The 25,287-nt window shown below is 57.9% G+C and overlaps 6 protein-coding genes across 6 annotated transcripts; all 6 read left to right on the top strand.

The window, feature by feature from the left end:
* Positions 1–3,327: 3,327 nt before the first annotated feature.
* On the top strand, positions 3,328–6,075 carry LMXM_36_0960 (hypothetical protein, unknown function; the record flags this gene model as incomplete). The annotated part of the gene is made up of 1 exon (XM_003874392.1): positions 3,328–6,075. The coding sequence occupies one exon, from the start codon at positions 3,328–3,330 to the stop codon at positions 6,073–6,075; it is 2,748 nt and encodes a 915-aa protein (XP_003874441.1).
* A 3,590-nt stretch (positions 6,076–9,665) lies between these two features.
* On the top strand, positions 9,666–10,262 carry LMXM_36_0970 (conserved hypothetical protein; the record flags this gene model as incomplete). Its single annotated transcript, XM_003874393.1, has 1 exon — positions 9,666–10,262. The coding sequence occupies one exon, from the start codon at positions 9,666–9,668 to the stop codon at positions 10,260–10,262; it is 597 nt and encodes a 198-aa protein (XP_003874442.1).
* Positions 10,263–11,261: 999 nt separating this feature from the next.
* Positions 11,262–11,768, top strand: LMXM_36_0980 (putative 40S ribosomal protein S10; the record flags this gene model as incomplete). Its single annotated transcript, XM_003874394.1, has 1 exon — positions 11,262–11,768. The coding sequence occupies one exon, from the start codon at positions 11,262–11,264 to the stop codon at positions 11,766–11,768; it is 507 nt and encodes a 168-aa protein (XP_003874443.1).
* Positions 11,769–12,453: 685 nt separating this feature from the next.
* On the top strand, positions 12,454–12,960 carry LMXM_36_0990 (putative 40S ribosomal protein S10; the record flags this gene model as incomplete). The annotated part of the gene is made up of 1 exon (XM_003874395.1): positions 12,454–12,960. The coding sequence occupies one exon, from the start codon at positions 12,454–12,456 to the stop codon at positions 12,958–12,960; it is 507 nt and encodes a 168-aa protein (XP_003874444.1).
* A 945-nt stretch (positions 12,961–13,905) lies between these two features.
* LMXM_36_1000 (conserved hypothetical protein) lies at positions 13,906–17,796 on the top strand (the record flags this gene model as incomplete). The annotated part of the gene is made up of 1 exon (XM_003874396.1): positions 13,906–17,796. One exon carries the CDS (start codon positions 13,906–13,908, stop codon positions 17,794–17,796), a length of 3,891 nt encoding a protein of 1,296 aa, XP_003874445.1.
* Positions 17,797–19,019: 1,223 nt separating this feature from the next.
* LMXM_36_1010 (conserved hypothetical protein) lies at positions 19,020–23,957 on the top strand (the record flags this gene model as incomplete). The annotated part of the gene is made up of 1 exon (XM_003874397.1): positions 19,020–23,957. One exon carries the CDS (start codon positions 19,020–19,022, stop codon positions 23,955–23,957), a length of 4,938 nt encoding a protein of 1,645 aa, XP_003874446.1.
* Positions 23,958–25,287: the final 1,330 nt, after the last annotated feature.

Below are 25,287 nucleotides of genomic sequence, written 5' to 3' on the forward strand. Positions count from 1 at the left end.
AAAAAATGCGCACAGCTCCTTTGTTCCCATTTTTCCGAGAGCGTTGTCTGTCTCTGGTCGTCTCGTGCTCCTCTCCTTTCCTGATGAGGCCGCTTCACCCCTTGGCTGCGCGTGGCGTTTTCCTTTCCTCTCTTGGTTCTGCCGCGCAAGATGGAACACCCAGGCCAAAACAGGGATCAAGAGACGAGGTAAGGGAAATAAAAACAGAGGTGGGGGTGGTGAGAGAAGTCCCGACAATGTACACACACACACACACACACGAGCAGATATGCGAACATACGCACGCAGTCTCTCTCTCTCTTTCAATGCCTCTTTCCCTTATGGCCACCGCCGCAACAGTCACGACGCTATCCTTTCCATTTGCTGTTGCACCTTGCGTGTCTGTGGATGTGCACCCTTCCCGCGTGTGTTTGGCGCTCTGCTCATCTCGTTTCATCTCCTGCACGACGCACATGACCCCACCACCACCACCACCACACATACACACTCAAACGCCAACACGCCCCCTCCTTCCTCCTCTTTTTTTTTTGGCGCTGCATGCGTTGCGATGATGCTTTTTTTATGTTCTTTTCTTTTTTTTTATTGTTGTTCTTGGCTCTGTCGTGTGTACCCGATCTCGTTGGGCTCAATGCGGCCGTGGGCGATTTTGCCGCGCTTTCCTTTGTTCATTTTTATTTTGATTTGTCCAGCCGTACGCATCTGTGTGTGTGTGTGTGCACATGTGCCGGTGTCTCTTCCGAGAAGTTTGGCCACCGTTGGCTTTCTTGCTTTTTTGTTGTTTTGCGTCCTCCTCTCTCGCCCTGTTCCTCCGCTACCCACCCTTCCTACTCTCGTCGTCGATTCCGGTGGACATGAGCACGCATACAGGCGCGCGCTTAGACACCCAAAAACTGACAGACACACACCGTAAGAAGTGTTTCCGTCTCCTACTTTATTAGAGTTGAATGATGTACAGACTTTTCTGAGAGCGCTCCAGCAAGACTACATATATAAGTGTAGATGTTTAGTTGGGGGGAGAGATGAGGGCCACCGATGTAAACTGGAATGTACGCATCACAGAAGAAAGTATGTGCTGCCCTCACATATGGAACTGTCGGTAACAACGACAGACGACCTTCTGCATAGTGCTTATCACACAAGCGTAAACACTGTCAAGCAACACCAAAAAAGCAAATGAACCGCATCATCCGTTGAGTTGTGGAAAGTCTCTCTGTGGGCACCAAGGCATGAATACAGACGTGCAGCCGCGCCGATCAACACGCATGCGCGCACGTGTCCCCATCAACCTCAGCTCCGCTGTGAGCCGAGCGTTCTTTTTCTACATGGGAACCCGTAGCACTTTCGGCTGCAACGTCCTCATGTCGTAGTCAAGCCCGGGTCTCCGTGCACGCGCGCCGCAAATCGACTTTCCCACAGGGCCACCTGTTGCGTCTATCTCCTCGATGTCTGCTGCCTCTCTCTTTTCTTCACACTTCCACATCTGCGTTGGCGTTTCGCTGCTTCTCCGTGGCCTCGGCTGCCGTATTTCTCTTGCGTCTATCGGGTGCTGTACACTTTCTGCTACTCCTTTGTTTTCCGTAGCTGCGTTCGTGCTTGCATACGTGTGTGTGTGACATGGAAGCGGCCATTTCAGGCGCTTTGGCACCTTCTCTTTTCCTGCAATTGTCTACATCAGACATCTTCTTTTCCCCCTCGACTCTTGTGTCCGTTTGGGGCAGGAGGCGATCCAGTCGCGTTTACTGCTGACGCATCGCAGAAACCCCCTCCACACACACACACACACATACAGTTCTTGAGGGGTAAGAGCCACACTGCCAGACTCTCTCTCTTCACAAGCAGAGACTTTCTCCTTGGCCCGATCACTCAACAAAAGGAAAACCAAAGAACAAGAGCAGACGGAGCTCAGGAAAACAAAGCAAAAACGCCCCCTCCCCCCGTTCCGCCAAACGGAGCGACAATCGGGGGTTTTGAAAAGGGAACACAGGAACGAGGCAGCGGTCGTAAGCGTGGTGTTGGTTCAGCTCGTGCTCGTCATCTCCGTTTGGGCTTCACCCCGCCCCCTCTCTCGTGTTCCGCGTCCACGGTTTCCCCTCTGGCACCAACCGCTTCTTTTACCTTTTCCTCTAAACCCTTTCCATCTACTTGCAGAGATACATTTTATTTCTTTGTGTTGCTGTTGCGTGCTTGTTAGAGAGAAGCGCGCACTCCGTGCGCACGAACTTCTTCTCCTGTTTCTGTTTGGGATGTTTGGTCGTCCTCTCTTCACCCTGACAAAAGACCCCCTCTACCACCAGGCATCTAACTTTTCAGCCACTCCCCCCTCTTCCGTCCCTCCCCTACTACCCAGCGCTGTCCTATGCTGCTACGCATCCGCGAATTTCCACACTCACGCATATACACAGTGAGAAGGAACACTATCCCTCTCATCGCTGGTTCCTCGGACTCCTTTTTTGGGGGGTTTTCGTCCGCCTCGCCCCTCACGTGTACGCTCCGTTCGTCGACTTCCTCATCTCCTCTGAAGACTCACATAGTGCTTCTCCTGGTAAAACTGCTCCGTTTTTTTTACCAAACACAAGTTCTATTCTAGAGGTGTGCGTCCGTGCTTTAAGGCTGCGGTGGTGCGGGCGGGCGACTGAAGGGGTGGGACTTTCACTCTCTCTGTACACACACACACACAGATACACATAAATATATATCTTTTTCTTGTGTGTTTATCTCACTCACCCCAGCATCGCGCCGCTGCTGTGACCAATTTGATTGTTCTTTTTTTTCTGTTCCTCTTCTGGCACTCCTTTATTTTTATTTATATATATATTTTTGCTGTTCGCGTTGTTGCTGCTGGCGCCTCCCTTCTCTGCGGCTGAGCTGCAGCTGCTGCTCCCTGTCTCTTGGTCGCTTTTTCACCCCCTCCCTTTTTTCTTGCTGTGTTCTCCTTGTTGCGTGGGTGCCTTTGACTCTCCGTGGGCTTCATCAACGTTGCCGTCAGAGCTGCACAACGTCGTCTGTTCATCAAGGCAACCGCTCGGCTACTTTGGTTTTTCTTGACTTGGCTACCAGGCGCTGTGACTTGTTGGAGAGCGTGTCTGACAGGAAACAAGAACGGTCGGTGAAGCGAGCGCGTGCTGTATGTGTATGTCGACTGCGCCGCAACCTCCCCTGACTCTCTTCCTTACGTATTTTTTTCAATCTCCATCCGTTGTATTACCAAAGTCGTGAAATTCAACCGTTTCGTTATCGTACGCACCTTTTTTTCCAGATTTGCCCGAGTACACGGTCACATTGTGTCTGTGTGTGTTTCGGCTGCCCCATCTGCACACACGTACGTCTATGTTTGCTCACCGCAATCAGCACGACGGCCCTTGTTCCTCCCTCTTCCCCACCCCTCCGTCCACCGAACCTCTTCCCATGAGCGGCTGTGGGAAAGTGCAGTGCATTGCCAGCTGGAAGGAGGCTTTCGGCAGCCTGCCTGTCAAGGCTACTGCCGGCATGACGTACCTTCGTGCATTTGCAGGTGTCTTCGTCTGCTTCTCGACCGTGTCGGCGATGCTGCACGTCTGTATTCTCGGCCTGGATGTCGTCTATTCGGTGCACAACAACCAAAACGTGTACCACTCGAATAAATCCCTCGCCGTGGCAAGCGACGCGCTTGGGGGGACAGCGAACACTACCGACAGTCCAACATTGCTGTTTCCGCAGCTAAGCGCCACCGTCGGCCTCCACACCGTGTGCCTCGGCTACAACTGCTTCCTGCGCTCTCGTCTTAATGGCGTCTCGGCACTTGTGGCGAATGCGGCTCAGGGAACCGCGGGGCTCAGTCTACCCAGAGAGCTCGCCGCCGCGTACGAGGAGGCCACATACGAGTACATCTTTGGCTTTGACATAGGCGCGCACTGCGGGACGCCACGGACCAAGACACAGTCTCTCAGCAACTTCGGCATAGCGGCGTCAGCGTTGTCACTTGTATTGTTGCTCGCGCTGCTCGCTGTCAGCATGGCTCTCTGCTCCCTGGTCGGCAAAACGGACTTTCTGATGAGCACCGCGACACCCTACGGAGACTTTCATGTCAACAACCTCGACGGGCTGTACGTGCCTGCGTGGTATGGGATGCTGCAAATCAATCGGCATCTGCGGATGAAAACACCACTTCTCCTGAGCGCGGGGATACTTGGTTTATTAGCCTTTTGTACGAGCGTTTGCACGATGGGTGTCACCGTCGCATTGAGCCAGAGCAAGTCAAAATGTGGGCAGTCGGTGTGCGCGGCGTTTAAGCAGCGCATGGAGCACTTCTACGAACTGGCGGACTCCCTCCACGTGAACGTCTCCACACCTCGCGCCTACGCGTGCCAACCCGGCAGCTCCTACATCCTAGTTTTCATTACTTTCTGTATCTCTGCTGTATGCCTTACCATCGGCACTGCGATACTCTTCTGCTACCATCACTCTCGACACCACGAAAAGATGCTGGAGATGCGCGATCAGCTTCGGCGGATGGCGGACGTGGACGGTCTTGCAAGTGGCAGGAATGTCGTTAGTGCGGGGTCGCGGCGAGGAACAGCGTCGGCGAATACCTCTCCGTTATTGGTTTCTATGAGTAGCCCTTCTCAGGCGTTTTCCGACAAGCACTCCAGTGACTTCTTCGCTGACGGTGGACTAGCGCAGCGTCGTCAGTTTGGGAACCCGGCCGAAGATGCGCAACGGCGCGCTCGCAGCGTTGGCGCCGGCATCGAATTATATCGACTCCTCACGCAGTTCAGGGCCGCGGAGGAGCACAGCCGGAGGTATATCATAATGACGGAAAGTGTCCACTTTCGAGTATTCCCGGCACTGCGCGAGGCTGTGTGGCTCGCCGAAAACCTTTGCCGACTCCACAAGTTTACACTCGACTGTTTTGCCGGTCCGGCTTTGGAGATATGCGTGCTGGAAACGCAGTGCAGGCAGCAGCTCATTCGTGAGTACGACGCCGGTGTTACGGAAGTCCTCGCCAGCTTAAGGGACGATGCGGGAGTAGGCCCGTCACAACTCCGTCAACCGCGAGGAGAAGGCGCCGTTCTACAAGAACGGGAGAGGGCATTGTGGGACGAGCATGTGCGACTGTGGCAGCAGGTGAGGGCGGAAATGAGTCGTAGCTTTCAGCGCACCGCATCGCACGCAGCTGCGGAGGCACGACTACGGCGAAGACCGTCTTCCCTGGCTCATTCACGGACAGCCTCGTCCGCGGGGCCCAATATCGATGAGTGGTCCCAGAAACTCGAGGAACTGAATGTCACCTCCGTCACCAAGCTTTTCTTGGCAGACTCATTTGCGGAGCTTCCACTCAGAAGGAATGGGCGGCATCAGGAGGCGGACACAAGCTCCAGTTTCTCCAACCCCACCTGTTCCAGGGCGGCCTTTCCCTGCTCCGGCGGTGATAGCTCCGCCGCCTGTGATGCAGCGCGACTGAACGTGTGCGCCGACGGGGTATCAGCTACTGGAGCCGCTGAAGCGTACGCGCCTTCGTCCGAACAGCAGAGGCAGCTGCAAGAAGGCCCCTCTGAACAACCAAACGAGGTTCCTCAACTGTCAGACGTGAGCGACGCGAGACTGGAGTGCAGCGGGAGCGCCCGTGCCAAGGCCGCACAAAAAGGGACGGAAAACAAGTCCCTGGAAGTGCTGACGAGCCCTTCTGCAGCCTCCACGTACTCTTTCCGTAGCAGCGTCTCCCTCGCCCCTTCACCAACACGCGCTGCCAGCGAGTCGCAGGCGCTGCGGCCAGCGGTGGGTATTTCGAAGTCCAACAACATGGTCGATCCCATGAACGTCGCTGGCGGTGGCATGAGGCTGCAAACCGTCTCACGCAGGACCGACAACGCCTCAGGTGCTGCGGAGTGGCAAAGTGTGTATCACGGTGCTTCTGAGAAAAAGCGTGAGAATGGCACAATCCTCGGTCGCAAGAGGTTACATAGCTGGACCGGACCCACCTTTTCATCGGCATCAACACAGCAAGCAGACACGACTTTCTCGTGTGCGACACCAACGGCGGCATTTTCACTGACTAGCCCATGGCGTAAGCGCAGGGACGAGCAGAACCTTCTGTAGGCGGCGGTGTTACACAGTAAAGCGTTACCTGGTGTCTCTCACATGTCTGGGTCAGCTCCTTCTCCTCTCATCGTCTATTTCGTTTCGCTTCTTGCTCTCCGTGAATAGCGGGCACCATGATTGCGGCTTCCGCCGGCGTCTCCGACTGGTCTCGTGTGCCTCCGCTGTATTGCCTCGTTCTGTTTCTCTGTACCGCTCCATCGAACACTTCGAAACACAGAGACGAGAACAACCACAGCAACAAAGAGCCTTTCCATCTTTATTTTTATTTTTATTTGTTTGTTTGTCGTGCTACGAATTACGGGTGCCGTCTTCGCCGCTTTTTCTCTTTCTTTTTTTTCTTCCCCCCTCCCTCTTCTCTTTTTCCTCCTCCTCCTCCCGCTCCACTTGCTTCCTGCGCCTTCACCTTCTGGTCGCTTGTGTATCGGCCCACCTCTGCACGCCCACACGCGTACACTGACCTTCTAGGCTCTGTTGTTGTTCTTGTTTTTTTTTTTGGCTCGGTTCCTTGTATGTCTCAGTTTTTGTTCGTGCTCCTTCTCTCTCCCACCTCTCCTCTCCTCTCCTTTGTCTGCCTTCAGCTTTTTTTTCTTGTTGCTGTCGATGTCGTTGTCGTCCTGTTACCACGTTGTGAAGCACACACTGTCGGCGTCGCGTCTTGTGGGTTGTGTCTCTGTGTGTGTATGCTGTGTTTTATGCTGCCCGTTTTGGACTTCAGTTATTTCCACCTGGTGCCTCCCCCCTCCCTTCCACTTCATCTTTCCCTTCACCACTTCATTTTATTATTTTTCTCTACGGCGGTGGGTCCCCTTCTCTTTTCAGACGCATGAATGAGGTGTTTCGTCTTCTCCATCGACTGTGAAGGTCTGACGAATCGACAGACGCTCCTGACTCTTGTTTCCTCGCTTTTTGCTCGCGTGGTTTCCAGCCAGTGCCACATCCAGCGTTCCCGACTCTCCGACGGCGCTCGTTGAGGCGCGGCCGCCGCCCGCCTGTGCTTGGTATGAGGGCGGCCGACCTGGCGTTGTGCCCGGTGTGCTGCCCGACATTGACAAATCGCCCGACGTTCGAAGCACACCTCGTCTCACGCGATGGTCGTGCACACAACGATGCTACTGCGAACATCTCACTCCCGCTGCAGGGGCTTCCCCCTCGGGTGTCTAAGGATACCCCTCTGTGCCCCCTTCAGCAGGACAAGCTGTGAGCCTTCTGTTGGCACGCGCATGCCTATCCGCGGCCCCCTTCCCTGCGTGACACACACTCACTCCTAATGAGAGGCGTGCAGATGCAGCAGAGGGTGGACTGCCCACGGCCGCCACAGACGCATACCAGCGCCCCCACCTGTTCCAGCAGAAGCCGGCATCCTCTTCAGACACCATTCATGGCATCCATGGAACTGGAAGGTGCAGAAAGCGGGTCACACAGACAACAACAACGTCGTCCTGAAAGAGGCCCCAGGACGCACACAGATGTGTGCGCTGTGCGCAGGGGCTGTCATGCACAGCTGGGGGACCGGGCATCACATCCAAGGATAACATCCAGGGGGAGCAAAGGAGCAAGAGGGATTATGTGAAAAGGTGCGAAGAGATGCATACGGGACAGCGCCGATGTGCGTGTGTGCGAGACACGCGGGATACCTTCTCCATCCGACCGTGTTGGGCTTTCATAGGGCAGGGATGCCGGAGGCGTGATGAGAGCACCCCTGACTTGCACCACCGGGTCCCCCAGAGTCCAATGGGAAGCGTCGCCGCGCGCCATGTGCTGACATGCCGCGTGCTGAGGCGACTGAGAGGGAGGAGGCATGGCACACAGGCGGGATGTGCAAGGACGCACAGGGCCCTGGCCTGCGGCTGGTGGCTTTCCTCCCTGCGAGTGTCCTGCAGTGCACCTGGATTACCCCCCCCCCCGGCCCTCGCCCTCGAGCATATTACCCTGGACGCGTCCCACTTTGGAGCAAAGGCACACAGTCCACGCCGCGTCTCCGTCTTCTGCCGGCTCGACGCATGGCACCATTTGCGGGCAGGACGACTCCTCCGCGGCGAGGAAGATGTGGCTGTGGTGCAACAGGAGTAGGTGCGCTGTGGTTGCGTGTGCGTATGCTTTTGCGGACCGATTCACTTTGCAGAACGGACACGTGGAGAGGTTGAAAAGGGTTTTGCTGCGCATCTGCTGCGTTCTCTTCCTTGCGCGACGAATAGCGTTCAGGGGCGTTCGAACAGCGAGAGTGTGCTGGTGCGCCCCGCAAGTTGGGGATTGGGGGGGGGTCGGCGCCTCGTTAGCTACCGTCTCGCCTCCTCGTTCTACGCTCTCTTACTCTTTTTTGTTCCTTCAGCTTTTCCTTTCGATCCCGTTCTTGTCAAGCGGAGTCGGAAACGACGTCAAGAAACGGTTCTGGCATACCTGCGCGTGAGTGTGTTTGTGTGCACAAGGACAGGGAGGAAGGCGAAACGATAAAGGTGTTGTTACGCGGACATGGACTGGATAGCGGAAGCAAGGAAGAGAGCGAAAAACGCTGGATGGGGACGTTGGTGATGAGCGCGATACCTGTGATAAACACGGAGAGCGAGGAGGCTCGAAGGTAGGGCCTATTTTCGTGGTTCGGTGTGTGTGGTCATCCGTGAATGGAGGCGGTCAGAACGTTCAAGCCGTCACAGTGGGAAGGTCATACAGGCGTATATGTTCCACATGGACTCGTTGCTGAGCGTGCTCCGCCTCCACACATAAAATATGCGTACTTTGAGATTGTTGTCGCATATCAGAGCGTTGTACATTACCACTGCTGGCTGTTCACCGTCGATGGAATGGGCGAAGGATGTCTCTGCGCGTCTTATCGTCATTCTCTTTATGTCAGAGCTCATGCTCACGTGTCAAAACTGAGGTGTATACGAAAGCGAGTCTCAGCATGCCTGTCGACATGCGCCAGATCTTCAGCAGAATCGAGGGCTCTGCGCAAGTGCATGGCTCGTGAAAGGTTCCCCATGTCGTCGCGTGTGTCTCTCGCGCGTCACCCTCTCTCCCCACCCCCACTTCTGATTCCTCTCCGCTTTCGTTTTTTTTCGGCTTTGCTTTCGTTGTTTTCAACCACACCGAAATCACTAACCTCTGCGCGCGTTCACGGGGACAGGTGCACGTTAGCCGTCCCCACCGATATACCTGTGTCCCTCTCTGTCTGCCTTTCTCTCTTTCCGTTTCATTGACTCGTCCTCCTACTGCACAGAGTCACTGCGAAGCGAAACAAAAAAGGTTCGCCAGTCTACGCTCCCTGTCTTGCATCACGTATACAGAAGTTTTGTTGGTCTGCTTGTGTTTCTGTGCGCGCTTTGATTTTTTGTGCTAGTGCTTTGCATCGGCAGAGCGGGGTCACCACTTCTGGAGCCCTTTTCTTGGTTGTTTCTGCTGGAGTTGTACATATTCGTCAGGAAGGGGGCGCGTGGCAGCTGGCAGTCGCTCAGTGCCTTTTCCACCCCTCCGTTCTCTCCACGTGTCGTCGCTTCGCTCTTTATGTGTGCGCCGACGCCGACGATCACGCATACACATACCGAAGCGAAAACAGAGGTCTACTGCTTTTTCTAGTACACAGCAAAGCGAAGATGTCGTCGAAGAGTGTTGACGTTTTCAACGTGTCGCAGAATCGCCTGCGCGCCGCCACGTTCCAAGATGAGGAGGAGCGGCAAAACGCCGAGTATGCTGAGCGGCACAACCTGCAGGCCCTCTTCAGCGAGTTCGCGTCACAGCTGCGCGAGAAGGACCCCAAGACGGAGCATGAGGCGGAGCGTGTTCTCCTCGATCTCCTCTCGCACCGGAAGGCAGAGCGGGACCGCGCCGCGCTGCGTCTGCACTTTGTCACCTCTTTTGAAGTCAATCTCGACAATGGTCGCAAGATTTTGAAGCTGACGTCTGGTTCGGAGACGAGCACGCTGCAGATTGTGCAGAAGACGCGCTCCGTCGCCGTTGATGAAACCTTCACAGTGTCGCTGGAGGAGGCCGAAGAGCTGACAGAGATGTTCTACGAGCTGGGCCGCTTCGTGGTGGAGTCCGGCAAGGGTGAGCTGAACGGGTTCATTAGCATCGATGACCGCGATGTGTTTCTGCTCGCCGGCGGCAAGGACTGCTCCGACATTGGTGACGAACTCTTCAACATGGCGTTTCTCATGAAGGCGTCGAGCAAAAATCGAGGGACGGAGTAGCGCGAGCAGAGAGACAGAACCCCAGGAAGCGAGAGAGATGCGATGGCGGTATGGAGGAGTGGGAGGGTTCCCGCGATTGGAATGGGGGTGGGGAGGGGAGGGTGCTATGAAAGGCGGCCCGCTTCGTGAGCATTTTTTATTGTTGTGCAGATTTGCCTTTCAGGCGCGGCAGCGTGTCTCCTCCACTAACTTTCTCTCTCAGATGTGTGCGTAGGGGGCCACTGCCTCCTTCCGCATCGTCTAGTGTGCGTCTCTCCGCCCCCCCCCCCACACCACCATAAACCCCATTCTTCTTCCTGTTCTATTATGACTGAGAAAGTGAAAGTTCTCTTCGGTGTTTTCGTGTCTTTTTTTTCTCCCCTGTGTCTCCGTGTTCCTTCTGTTTCAGTGTACGCCCTCCGCCCTCGGGGACGTGCGTGTCTGACGTCGCCTTATTTTTGCTCCCGCACTTGACCACTGCGCCATCGTGCTTGTTTTCGCGCCGCCGCGCTCTCCACTTGCCCCCGAGCTTGCTGTCGTGTCTGCATCTACCGGTGGGGCCTCGTCGCCGTCCAAAGTAACACAGAGGGAGACGGCGACGACGGGGTACGGCGCACAGGAAATACGGACGTTTTACAGGCGAGGGTCAATCACCAAACACAAAAAAACACCGGGCATTCGTTGATGCTCGCCTCCCCCCTCATCCTCTCTACTGCCGCGATATCGTGGATGACATGATAGGTGTCTTGGCGCGAGTCGTTTGCGTTGCCGGCGTGCGCGCCTAAATCGGCCTCCTTATCGCTGTTCTGCGTCTTTGTCGTGAGACTCTCCGCCAGGCTTCTTACTTCTGCTTGCCGTCGTGTGCGGTGGTCCCTCCTCCCCTTCCCTCCCCTTACCGATCCCCTTCGCCTTCGCTCTTCCCCTTCCCCTGCACATATTGGCACGCGCACCGGCTCTCATTCGCACTACCTAACCGAACCGGGCTCGCCTTCAGACTGCGCCGAAGCCGCACCAAGAATAATGTCGACCTACGTTCCCAAGCCATCGCGCGACAACGTGTACCGCTTCTTCTTCACGGAGGGCGTGATCGCGTGCAAGAAGGACCCCATGGGCACCTGGACGGGCACCCTCGGCGGCAACACCTTCACCGTTCCGTGCATTCAGGTGATGCAGTTGATGCGCTCCCTGAAGAGCCGCAACCTGATCAAGGAGCAGTACGCGTGGCGCCACTACTACTGGACGCTCAACGACGAGGGTATTGCGTACATGCGCAGCTACCTGCATCTTGCTCCGTCTGCGATGCCGAACACGCAGAAGCCGAGCAGCGTGAACTTCGAGAAGGTGACAGAGGGCCGCGGCCGCGGTCGTGGCCGTGGTGGTCGCGGGCGTGGCGAGGGCCGTGGCCGCGGGCGTGGTGAGGGGCGTGGCCGTGGCCGTGGCCGTGGCTTCGGTGGTGAGCGCACGAACTACCGTGCCGCTGCCGCTGCATCGGATGGTGAGGTCGTCCCGACCCCGGCTGCGGAGTAGATGCGCCTGGCTGCTGCTTTCAAGCACGTATTTCTTCCGTCGTGCTATGCGAAGCCCGTGAGATGTCTTCTTGCCTTGCGCTGTGGGCTGTGCTCGTAAGTTTTGTTTTCCTTTTCTACGATTCTCATTTCCTTGTTTCTAACGACGTTCTACCAAACAAGTACACATACCCCAAACGTTATCGTGGAGTCAGCAGGGGCAGGTGAGAGGGAACCGGGCACTGCGCCGGGAAAACGCCAATCCTGCTTCCGTGCTTGTCGGGCTTATCATCGTTGCGTGTCCCGATGAGTCTACGCAACTCCCGCTCTGCGCCCGAACAGTGGACTGCCCTGCGCTTCTGTGCATCTTTGCTCTCTACAGCCTTGGCATTGTTGCTCGTGTGGCAGTGCGTATCGATCGCCTTTTTGCGCACCTATACCCCATCCTAGGCACTCTCCTGATGCGGCGTGAGACGGAAGGTCTCAGAGGCATATGGAAATGTGCGCCCACCGGGGGTACCTTGAATTATTGTTCTCCGTCTCTTTTTCTCTCTGATTCCCTTTGGCCCTTTTTTTTTGGTACCTCCCCATGCCGCCGTTGCTGTCACCCCACTTGTGGGATGTACCCACAACCCAAACCACACAACACTGAACCCTCTCTCCTCTACTCCTACCTCCACACTGATGTGTGTGCAGTTAACTGGAAAATGTCGACTTACGTTCCCAAGCCATCGCGCGACAACGTGTACCGCTTCTTCTTCACGGAGGGCGTGATCGCGTGCAAGAAGGACCCCATGGGCACCTGGACGGGCACCCTCGGCGGCAACACCTTCACCGTTCCGTGCATTCAGGTGATGCAGTTGATGCGCTCCCTGAAGAGCCGCAACCTGATCAAGGAGCAGTACGCGTGGCGCCACTACTACTGGACGCTCAACGACGAGGGTATTGCGTACATGCGCAGCTACCTGCATCTTGCTCCGTCTGCGATGCCGAACACGCAGAAGCCGAGCAGCGTGAACTTCGAGAAGGTGACAGAGGGCCGCGGCCGCGGTCGTGGCCGTGGTGGTCGCGGGCGTGGCGAGGGCCGTGGCCGCGGGCGTGGTGAGGGGCGTGGCCGTGGCCGTGGCCGTGGCTTCGGTGGTGAGCGCACGAACTACCGTGCCGCTGCCGCTGCATCGGATGGTGAGGTCGTCCTGGCCCCGGCTGCGGAGTAAGTGACCAGTGCGCGATCGCACAAAAGTACCTGTGTGCGAGAGGACCGTTTTCCATTAACAATGTCGGACATGTGATGTGTGTCAGCAGTGCTTTTTAAAAAGATTTTCTTTTGTTTGTGTGATGCCACGCCGCATCACTTATTTCGACGCACGCAAAGAGCACAAGACTGACTAGGCGGGCTCCGTCGTCAGAAGGTTACCGGTCCTCCACTGCTCTTGCGCAGCAGATGACACGTTTGAGGATGCACGGTCGCCTCGTTTGGCTGTGGAATGTTGGAAGTTTTCCAGTGTTTGACAGTGTGAGACATGAGGGAGCAGAGCGAAGCGAGGAAGCCGGGTGGCTGGGAATGGCAAGAACACCGATTCAGCGACCGCCTAGTTGATCGAAGGTTCGCGGCCCCATCTCGAGCGCCACATCCCTCCACCCTCCGCTCAACCTGAATGAAGGGAATCCAGCTGTTTGCCCTTACAGCCTTCTCCGCAACTTGCGTGGCTCTGCGATGCCCCAATCGAAACTGCCGCTCCCCTGATTTCTCCTCTCCGCTTCTCCTTTTTTTTCTGACGGGCGGCTCCTTTCGCGTGGCTTCTCGGTTGCGTACCCCCTCCCTCCCTCCCTCCCTCCCTGGGCGACTCGTCCTCGCCACTCGCAAACGATGTTTGCCTCTCTGTTGCTTCTTGTTGTTCATGTCCGGATGGCGGTGGTGGTTCAATGAACTGTCCCTCCCCGCTCTGCACAGTCACTGTCCCGCCACTTGTACGGTGCGTTGCTGAATTCGGCTTTTTTGTCTGCGTGCGTGCGTAAGTGCGACACTCCCTCGCCACATATAGACACCAAACGGCTCATCTGCGCATACTGGGAGAACGCAGCTGAGGGTGCTCTCCTCGCACCTTTACTGCTACTTGACTCTGCGTTGAAATACGTGGGGCCACAGTGCGTCGGACGCGATGCGCACAAGCGTACGATGGTCGGAGACGGCGGATGCGGTAAAGGGAATCCGTCCTCCTATCAATAGCCTCTGCTACAGCCCGTCCGGGGACTATGTGGTGGCCTCGTGCGGCGTGCGTGTGCTTGTGTACGCCGCATCCACAGGCACCCTATTACACTCGCTGAAGGGTCACGAGAACACGATCTACTGCGTAGACTACGCGTCTGACGGGAAGTGCTTCGCCAGCGGCGGGGCTGATCGGACGGTCATCGTGTGGTCAAACAAGGGTGAAGGCATTGTGAAGTACCAGCACAAGGAGTCCATTCAGGCCCTGGCGCACAACCCCAGCTCCTCCCATTTGGCGTCCGTGTCGAGCAGTGATTGGGGCATCTGGTCGCCTGATCAGCCGAAGGTCTCCAAGTACTCGCTTCCGTCGAAAGGGTTATGTGCAGCCTGGACACCCAATGGCAAAACACTGGCGATCGGGTTGCTGAATGGCACCATCATGATGATGGACAAGACTAGCGACGAGACGGTCCTCATTCGCCGACCAGCACCTGTCTGGACTCTCGCCTTTACCCCGCTGCGAGAGAAAGGCATCGATGTACTCGCGGTCGGTTCGTGGGATCAACGGCTGTCCTTTTACAACCTTTCGGGCGCATCCGTCGGGCGGGAGCGGGAGCTTGACTTTGACCCGTGCAGTCTGTCGTACTTCAATGACGGCGAGTACATCCTGCTCAGCGGCAGCGATCATAGGGTGACCCTGTTCACGAATGATGGTAACCGGCTCATCGAGGTCGCCGGCGCGGATGACTGGATTTGGTCTGCGCGGCAGCGGCCGCGTCACAAGCAGCTCTGCTACGGCACCAACGACGGCACCATAACTTGCATTGACATCGCCATCACCACCGTCCACGCCATCCACGATGACCAGTACGTGTTTCGTAAGGACATGACGAACTTAGTTGTGCATCAACTCTTGCTTGATCGTAAAATGGTGATACCATGCAACGAGTATGTGCATAAGATCGCCACGTTTCTTGATCGACTCGCGGTACAGCTGCAGGAGCGCGTCATCGTCTTCGAGTTCTTTTACGACGACGAGCGTAACATGCGCTATCAGGACATCGCGCAGATTCGCCGTCGCCTCGAGTGCTCGCTGCTGTGTGTAACAACGAACGCCATTGTTGTGTGCAACGACAGACGTATTACACTGTACGACTTCCAGGGGAACAAGCGGCGGGAGTGGTCGATGGAGAGCGCCGTGCAGTTTATGAAGGTCGCGGGTGGGATGGAGGGGCGAGAGATTCTGCTCGTCGGGCTGACGGGTGGCCAAGTGATGAAGGTGTTTGTCGACAACCCTTTCCCCACCTTGTTGCATAAGGGTAGCGCACCAGTCAAGAGCGCGGACTTCAGCTGCTCTCGAAGCCGTCTCGCCGTTATCGACAGCACAAGCACTCTCCAGGTCTTGAGACTCGGCGAAAAGAATGAGCTGCTCTTTTCCGAGGACAACGTCACGGCGGTGGCGTTTAATGTCGACCTGGAGGACAGTATCGCGTTCACGACGGGCGACAATACTCTCCACATCAAGACGGGCTCGCTGCCAGCGTACCAGCAAGCGGTGCGCGGCATCGTTGTTGGCTTCAAGGCAAACCGCGTCTTCAACCTTCATTACTCCAACGTGATGGTGCTCGACGTGCCACACGCACACGCGCTGTACAAGTATGTAGAGATGCGAGACCTTGACCGAGCCTACGATGTGGCCCGTCTCGGTGTGGCCGACGCCGACTGGAAGATGCTGGGGCTGCACGCGATGAGCCAGCTGCGTCTCGACATCGCGCGCAAGGCCTTTACGCACATCCAGGACGTGAAGCTGGTCGAGTTGCTGAAGTCGCTGGAGCTGCGGCGCCGCCAATCCAGAATCGAGGACGGGGTGCCGCCGACGGTAAGAAACGGCAGTGCCACCTCCGCCGCCGTGGCAGCGACCACGGACAAGGGAGCCGTTGATCCCGGCGGCGAGCCGACGTCGGTGCGCGCGGCGGCAAAGGATGGCGTGCTGTACGGCAGCATCCTCGCCTTCCAGGGCAAGTACCACGATGCGGCGCGACAATTCATGAAGGCCGGCTGCGAGCTGAAGGCGGTGGAGATGTACTGCGACCTAAAAATGTGGGACAATGCGAAGAAGATCTGCACTAACGAGAAGGTGCTCAAGGATCTGATTCGGCAGCAGGCGCGCTGGGCCGAGGACTCGCAGAACTTCATCGAGGCCGCCACCCTCTACGAGAGCTCTGGAGACTACGCGAAGGCGATCGGCATGATGGGTCAGGCAGGCCAGGTGGAGAAGTTGATGAAGATGTGCCGCAGTCTGCCCAAGTCGGAGTTCATCCTCATTACCGAGTGCGCCAATTTCTTTCGCAAACACAACGCCATCCCGTTCGCCATCGAGGCGTATGAGAAGGCGCAGGACCACCAAGCACTTATCGGGATCTACGTCGCCCGCGGCGACTGGCGCAACGCCTTCACCATTTTGGAGAAGGCACCAACCCTGGCGCGCGAGGTGTACGTGCCATGGGCGAGCTGGCTGGCCGAAAACGACAAGTTCGACGAGGCCTTGGAGGCGTTCCGGGCGGCTGAGTGGCCGAAGGAGGCGATGCGCCTAATGGAAACGCTGGCGACAAACAGCGTCACGTGTCGCAAGTTCCGTGACGCCGCCTTCTACTACGTGCATCTGGCCGAGGAGTACGGGCGCTTTGAAGACGGCGAGCGGCCTACTGACGTGGAAAAGGCGGCGCGAATTCGACGCAGCAAAGAGTGTGTTCGCCGTGCCGACATCTACTACGCCTTCTCCAGCGTCTATGCCCACACAACGCAGCCGCTACCGTACAACGAGCTCAGCCTATTTCGGGCAGCCAAGTACCTCTTCGGGGTGTGTGCCGAGTGCGCCATGCCCATGAATGTTGGCAAGGGTGCCATTCTCTACACCCTTTCCCGCATCGCCAACCGGCTAGAGATGGTGCGCACGGCACGCGCTGTGTTCGAGAAGCTGCAGGGCGTCATTCTTCCGGTGTCTATGATGGAGCAGGTGGACATCGAGACGCTCATTGTGCGCAGCAAGCCGGTAAAGGACCGCGAGGAGCTGCTGGACCGGTGCTTCCGCTGCAACCAGCTTCTTGCGCAGCTGCCGATGGCTGGAGATCGCTGTCCCAACTGCTTCCACCAGTGCGTCCGCTCCTTCGTCAACTTTGAATGTCTGCCGCTGGTCGAGTTCATTCTCGCCGACGACCTCACCGACGAGGAGGCGGAGCGGATCATCGTCTCCGGCGTTGGTCGGCGGAGGTCGGCGGACGATGAGCACAACAATGGCCAGAGCGACGCGGCGGATGCCCAGGCGTCGTCCAAGGTGAGGGAGTGGAAGTCCGACACCGGCGCAAACGTTATCAGCTTCGACGATGGCAACATCGACTACGAAATTGATCAGCAGCTCGTCGCGATGGGCCGCTCCAAGGCGGCGGCGAACAAGGGCAATGACCCCTTCTTTACGCAGCTGCAGTACGTGCTGCGGCCCGGCCGCTCCACCTCGGCGTACCAGCCGTTTGTCGCGTCAGCGGACATTCTGAAGGGATTCCGCCGCGACGAGGTGTTCATTGTGCGACCGAGATACGGCACACTCCCGGTGCCGAACCGCTACTACCGCTTGATGCGCTCCGATGTGAACGTGTGCCTATGCAACGGCTGCCAGCACTTCTTCATTGCAGAAGATTACGAGGCGGAGTGCACGAAAGGCAGCGGCTGTCCTCTATGCCGCTATCGTCCCGGGAAGCAGGTGGGCCGCTCGATGAAACAGATTTTGTTTGACATGGAGGCCGCCGCCGCGGTGGCGACGACTTCAAGCACGCCGGCCGCTCTGTGAGATGAACCACAATCACCGAACGCGGACACGTTATGTGTAGTGGGCGTTATATATGTTTTCTACTGGCGAAGCACGTTCACAGTTGTTGTGAGATTTTTATTCTTTTCTCACACCTCTCTCCCTCCCTCCGCCGCCGCCGCCATGTTTGGTTGGGAGTGTTGTGTGATCGTCGTGTGCTGTGACAGCTCTTTGCTTGTTCGTTTGCTTCCCGTACTCCACCCTCCTCCGCTCCTCTTTAGAGATGGTGGCGGCAGGTGTGTGTGTGTGTGTGCGTCTGTGAGGGGTGGAAGGCGCCTTCCTCAGATGTATGTCGAGCACCTTTTTGTATAGACCAGCCGTGTGGCTCTCACGCGTTCCCTCGTCCTCGGTACCTGGACAAGCCACCCGCACCCTTCCTTTTCTCTCACTCTCTGTATTTGCGGGTGCTGGTGCGCCCAGATGCGCATGTGCCATCGCGGCATCTTGCAGAGAAGCGCGTATAACAACGGCAGCGAAATCCACTGAAAGACGACGCCGTAGCACAAAAATGCGGTCGTGATGCATGGATGGCAAGCGTGGTCGACGCCGCCGCCGCAACGGTGACTCTCGCGACTGGGGGAGGGGGGGACGGTGGTACTCCGCAGGACTGAGATGACTGGCTGCTGCGCACGACTCTCTTTCCATCGGGCTGGACCCTGTGGGTGCCATGGCGTGCCCTCTCGCGTACTCACTTTGTGTCTCTGTGACGGAGCAGATATTGATTAGGAGAGGCCCTCAAGTCGCCTGCACAACCACAAGCTCGAATACGAATGCACTTGTTCCAGTCCCCCCTCCCCTTTTCCCATTGTCTACAAAGTGCAGCTGGCTTATGTATCACCTCGTCGAACGTCTTCTTGCCTCGACCTCTCACTCAATGCTTCGTTTTTTTTTTCTTACGTCTTCGCTGTTGTTCACTTTTTTTGTGTTATCTGGGCAACGATTTGGAGTATTACACCCCCCACCCACCCGGCCCTCCCCCTCCGCTCCTCATTGACCTTCTTTTGCCTCTCTCTACCGTCTTAAGAGGTGTTGAGGGCTGGCGGTGGCGGTGCACGCATACAGGAGCGTGGGTCTCCTCTAAGAGACCCCGCTCGGGCAACTCCGACCGACGGTATCTGGCTGAACCGTTTAGCTAATATATATATATTTATTTATGTGTAGAAGAACGAAAAGGCAACACGGTGGCACAGTGGCGCTTTGTAATGATGGTCCGAGTAAGAAATGCATCGCAGCCGCTCCGCTGCTGGCTCGGCCTTCTTCTTACGTTCTCCATCTTACTTGTGTCAGCAGAGGTGGTGCGCTTGGAGAAGGGGACCTTCTTCATGGACGACGATGTCGAGTGGCCATGGCTGCCGCAGCTCGACCTGCCACTGCGACCTGACTTCATGTCCGGGCAGCGCATCCTGAGCACGCCAGAGCAATGGATGGTGCTCGCTCACGTGGGAGCTCCGTTCCGCGTCTTCACGGACACCAAAATGGATCTTATGCGCATCTTGGAGATTGTTAAGTTCATGCGTCCCGCCGACGCTGGCGTCTGCCCGCGCTACAGGACAACGCGCCGCATCCTGCACTACTGGTTTCACCCAGGACAATTGAGCCTGCTCTTTGGTGAGGAGCGCTGGTCCGCCCTGCAGCGGTTACAGCGGCCAGCCGCTTGGTCCCTGGTACTCAAGGACGATGCAGGCCCTGCTGTCCGGGCAGCAGAGCGTTTCATTGCAGAGCTGCAGGCGCTGGACCCACCGGGGCAGATCACTCTCATTTCCCGCCGCCAGGATTCGGGCTTGATGACGACGCGTGTCTCACTTGCCGACGTCAAGGCGGTGAGCCGTCGCACTCGCATGACCAGCACTATCGAGTATCGACTAACGCACCTAACGGTGGATGCCGAGGCGCCGCTGCACCGCGTGCAAACGCAGCGTCTGCTGCGTGCAAAACTCCGGTATCACGAGCATATCAATGCCTTTGACACGGCCGTCGCGGAGGCTCAGCGCGACCTCCACACGAGTCTGCAAGAACTACTCGAAAGCGAGCAGGCAGCGTACGCAGATCACATGCGCTTCAAGCGGTGCTACCAGCGCTTTCTTGTAGAGCGCCGATCGCGCCTCCGAGCAGAGAAAGAGGTCGAGGATGCTCCCGGCAAGACCGATGGGGGGTCGTCTATGGGTCGCAACGCCGGATGGCGCCGGATCGCAGCAGTGCACATTCGTCCCGCCGCGGGTACCTCCTTTGCATCACCGCATGATGGGGGTCGGGGCGTGTCGTGCCGGAAGGTGCTTGCTGCCTGGAGCACGCTCCGCGCAACCGGCGTCCGTCACGAAGCGGAGAGACGTGTGGCGCAGCTGCGTCGTCTCCATTCTCGGCATCGGTGCAAGGAGCCTCTGCCGGAGCTGCCGGTTCCCTCCTCTACTGCCCGCGGAGTGGCGGGTCTGAGTCATGCGGCGGCGCGCGTATGGCGTGACGGTGTTGCAGAAATGAAGGCGCAGCGGCGCAAGTCAGGCCTGTCACCGACGTTGGCACAGGTGTTGGCCATCCTCTACGGTGTCTGGGAGGAAGAGAAGGCGGCTACACGAGAGCCTGGTCACGCCCAAGAAGCGACATCTGCAGCGGGCGCGGTGGCAACCCCTGTAGTAGTAGATGAGGACTTTAATGCGTCCGCCTTCGCCGAATTTGTGAATCATCTGGTGCAAAGCGGCGACGCGCTGAGCGCGGCGCCACACAGCCGCCTGCCACGATGGATACGCGCGGAGCTCCACTACACGTTGGCCCTTTTAGAGCTCATAAAGCCGAAAACCCTGCTACCAGAGAAGCATCCTGCCACGGCTTCCTCGAGTGTGCGCGCTGTGGTGCACTTGCACGAGTCGCTGAGTGCCGGGTCCCACCACGCTGCCGGCGCCTTGGCGACGCTCCGGGAACACGGTATATTTGCCCGGCAGCACAGCAAGGCAGCCATGATGCTGCTGCTACAATCTATGGAACAGGCATCGACGCACCTCTGGCGCGAGCTGCTGCTGCGCGGCTCTCCCAGGCGTTCTCACGAAGCAGTGGGGGGAGCATCATCGGGGGCTGACCCGTCGCGACTCCTTCGCTTCGAGCAGTTCTACGCTGTGGACCACACCTTCAGCGAGGTGGATGACCCTTTGATGACCCGCCAGACCATTTCCACACTCGTGGCTGTGACAAACGAGAACATCCATGCCGGTGACGAGGAGCCGGAGCTGGAGGACGTCTACCGCGAAGCGGAGGTTGGACTCGGTGACGACGAATACAAGGGGCGCTTGACGGTGCGGCTAAATCGGCGGCTTCTGAAGGCGAGCTTGCTGTTCTCCGGATTCAAGGGGGTGCAGCGAGACGCGCGGGAGGCACAGTGCGAGCTCCTCGTCATCCTGCGTCGTCTTGGCTACGTCTGCGATCTTGATCTTCGTCGATTCTTTACTACTGGTGCGCCATCACATGTTGTGCCCGATTCGCCGCCTGCTTCCTCGGCGGCGCCGATGACAATCATCGGCGTTCCTCTGCCAGATTGCTGTGCTGAGCATGAGACTGAGCTCCTTGATGTCATGAGCAACGACCGACATACCCTTTTGAGTTGCCCGAGTGGAGCTCCTTTTCCATCACGGCGATCTCGGCGTCAGCTCGGCGTGCCCAACTCGGAAGCTCTGTTTGAGTTGCTTCTTCAGACGCTGCTGACCCTCAGCTACGTGCAGCTCACCCACAGACATCGGTACGATCTGAGCCACCTGTACGCCTCTCTCGCCCTCGAGATGTCTCTGCGCGTTCCACGTGCGACAGTGAAACGTTGTGCTCAAGCAGCAAACATGAGCGCCTTCTTTGAGGCGCACCAGCACCTAGGCGGCAGCAACGGATCGTGGGCACGCTCGTTTGTCGAGGCGGTGAACCACGTCGCGGACGGCAACAGCGAAGTCGCGTGGGCTGCCGAGGTACTACTGGATCAGCTGCAGAGCATCAAAAATGCGGCGTCGAAGGCTCGCGGCGACGATGCCGCGTTGGGGGACAGAGCTCAGCGGGTGCTTCGTCGCTTTGCCAGCGTGGCCGACTCTCCGTTCGTCTCGACCGAATCCCTGCTCCTCATAGGGACGAGCCGGTGGGCGGCGGGGGGTCCATTGTCCGGTACGACGGCAGAGGCGGCTGCGTTTGAGAAGGACCTGTCCGAATGGACAATGGAACCATTCGATCTGTTTCACCGACTTCTGCCGAAGCGTCCGAGGAGCTCCAGTGCGGCGGCGGCGCAACAGACACTGCAGCCGTCTCGCAGCTGTGCAGCGCCGGAGTCTTCAATGGGCGTGAGTCTCAGCACGACTGTCATGGACGCCCACGCCCTCTTTCTGGTATGCTTGGCGGCGATGAAGCGATGGAAGAGCGACTTTCCACTTGTGCACACGCTGGACTCAACGGCCTACTCGGCTCGACGCACTGATCCGTTTGTGCTAAGCTCCTTTCTCCTGCGAACGCGCGACACCGCAACCGGCGCACCCCTCATTTCCATCGAGAAGCTGCGCGACGTTGCGTATGCCGCCTCCCCGCACTTTCTGGGGGAATGTCCGCACTTTCTGCCGCTCGTTGACGACACGGTCGACTCGTATGCGGCGCGGCTGCTGCGCTTTGCTGGCCGGCATATTCACGCCCTGGAGCCGTCCATCGAACTGCTCCGCAGCGGTGGCTACGGTGTTCGTCGCACCGACGCCGGCGGGGCCGCCTCGATTGGGATGAGGATGAGTGGCCACTGGGGCAGCGCTCTTGATGATGGCCCACCGCGAAAGTCGCGCTTGCAAATCTTGCGTAAAGTGAAGCAGCACACGATGGAGAACGCAGACCTGCAGCCGCTGCTGTACGCCGCGGACGTGCACGACTACGTGAACAAGTCACGCTGGACAAGGGTTGCAACGGTGCTGAACGCCGTGTACAACACAGTGCTATCCCCGTTCACGACGACTGCGTCAGAAGCGCTGGTTGCGGACATGGAGACGCAAATGCAGCTCGTGACGCCAGAGGAGCGCGGTGCCGAGCCCAGCCGCCGACGTCACGCGAGCCCCGAAGAGTCGCGATCGCAGGAGACGGCAAAAGGGCCAGCAAGGTTGGCAGAGACGGGGGTCTCCGCATTTGTGGACGGCTTCGCGAAGGATGTCGCGCTGCGCGAGTTCTTTATTGCCGGTCAGTTGCTCACCGTCGCGTTGGAGTCTGGCATGCCGGAGGGATTCTCGCTTATTCTCCTTGAAGTCTCGGACCGCGGCAACCGACATCTGCGCCCCTTCGCCGAGCACTTGGCGGAGTCTGTGTTTGGCCGCATGGCGCCGAGCGTGTGGACGGAGCACCATCTCACCGCGCAGTGGCAGCGAGAGGAGGAAGAGCTCGTGGGCGGGGGCCCACTCTTTGCCCTGGACACGCGCACACCCTTTCGCTACGCGTCTGCGGAAGCTCGTCAGGAGCTGTTCGCGCGTGTGAATCGATGGAATGCAGCGAAGGCGCAGCAGGGCGGCAGTGGCGAAGTCCGTTTGTTGAGAGAGCGCCAGGGGACTCGAGTGTCGCAGGCGCTCGATCAGTTGCTGTGGTGCGCCGGCTTCCTAACGCGGCGTGTCTACAAAGACACCCATCGCGTGTACCCGTATGCGTACGAGGGGTCCGTTTTCCCAGCGTCTGATCTGGATTGCGTCGCGGACATGAACCGTCTGTTAAAGACTCAGAGGCCCGCCGCAGTTTCGGCGGCATCGGTGGGGACAGGGGAGGAATCGACATGGACTTGGGCCGAGTGGCGACACGCGCAGCAAAACGGCACGGCTCTCCTCCGGGACTTGAGCGAGCGACTGGGGTACGTCTACGACACTGTCAAGGGGGCTCCCACGCGCCGTTTTCCGCTTTCTACTGCAGACTTCAGCCGAAACGCGACGGTGGAGGAGCACGCTCTGCTCTTGGCGGAGCGGAACCGGGACTACACCTCTCGCTTTGAGCGGGTGTCGACGCAGTTTGTGGAGCCGTGGAACCGCTTGTCGAAGGATTACAGCGACCAAGTCGTGGCGTACGGGGAAGGCTTCTACTACAACCAGCGCTTGCACCGCATCAGCGGGTACCGCTGGGGTGCTATCCTGCAGATGTGGTGGCTGCGCGTGCGCAATATGTGGCCATGGTAGTCGATCTCACCGAGAATGGCGAGGATACGGATGAGAGAATGTGTTGCGCATCCCGGCTTGGAATGATTGGCAGAGATGTAGAGCTCTGCTCATGAAAACAACCAACACAACGAAAAGCAGTCATCGCCATCAAGTGCGGGATTCTTTACCCACATTGGTTTCTTACAGAGAAGTACACCATGCTGTGATGTACGTCTTCGCAAGTGCAACGTTCGCTCGACTTGACACGAACACGGGTATGCCCCATGACACAGCTACGTGCGCTTTCCCACCGTGTGGGGACAGTGGGGAGAGAAAAAAAAGGGGCAGTCGTGCACAGCATTTCCGTCCGCTCCGTCTCCCTCCCGTCCACCCCCCCTCCCGCCACACACACATACACCGCGAGGTGTAAAAACGCAGCCCTCGACACGCGCTGCAGCCATGCTGCCGACACAGTCATCTCAGCACGGCCACTGCCCAACGATCTACCCACCACACCCGCTCTCCACAGGTCGCCTACCCCCCCCCCTCTCACATCATGGCGATCGCCACGTGGTGCATCCCGTCATTCCCCCGGAGTGACCCCGGTGCCGCACCAGTAGGCCCTGAGGGCCGTGTGGCGAGCTACGCTCGTGTCGCCTTGAACCTTTGCCTAAGCCTACGGATGGCACAGACACGATCACGGCCGCGGGTCGCTCCAACGCAACGCCGACCAGGGCGTGACCCCTGACATCCGCGGCAACACATTGCTCTGAGGTCCCCATATGCCGTAGGTTGTCTGACCCCGTCACCACCAGAGGTGGTTCGGCATTTGGGAGGGGATAGGGAGGGAGGCTCTGCCTGGGTTCCCCTCACAGGGTGTAGGGCTACTGGGCCCGGGCATGTCACGCACGCTGAGGTGACTCAGGGCCCCACGGTCGAGGAAGACGAGAGGAGAACCGACAACAAAAGGCAAAAGAAAAAACAAGGAGGAGCGTGAAGGCTGAGGATGATGATCGGTCCCCTACTTCGGGTTTGAGCTCTTTGGACTGCTTTTCGCTCTTGTGTGTATGCGTGTGCCTGGTTTCGGGTGTGTGTGCACACGTTCTGTTGTTGTTGCACTTCATCCAGGTGTGTCTCATGTTCGTGTGCTACTGAAACTCACGTGCTGTACAGGCCAGCAGTGCTACCGCCTATGGCTACCGAGACATACCACACCTATGCGACAAAGCGAAAACGCTACAGAACCACTCTCTGGCTTCACTTGATGCAGTCGCTTGCGCTGGCGATTCAATGGCGCTGCTTCTTTAGCTCTCCTACGTCCCAGATGAGCGCCAAGGCTTTCTCGCCACTCTCTCGCTCCCTTCCTGCG

This window comes from Leishmania mexicana, chromosome 20 (genome assembly GCF_000234665.1).
Source record: "Leishmania mexicana MHOM/GT/2001/U1103 complete genome, chromosome 20".
NCBI lineage: Eukaryota > Euglenozoa > Kinetoplastea > Trypanosomatida > Trypanosomatidae > Leishmania > Leishmania mexicana.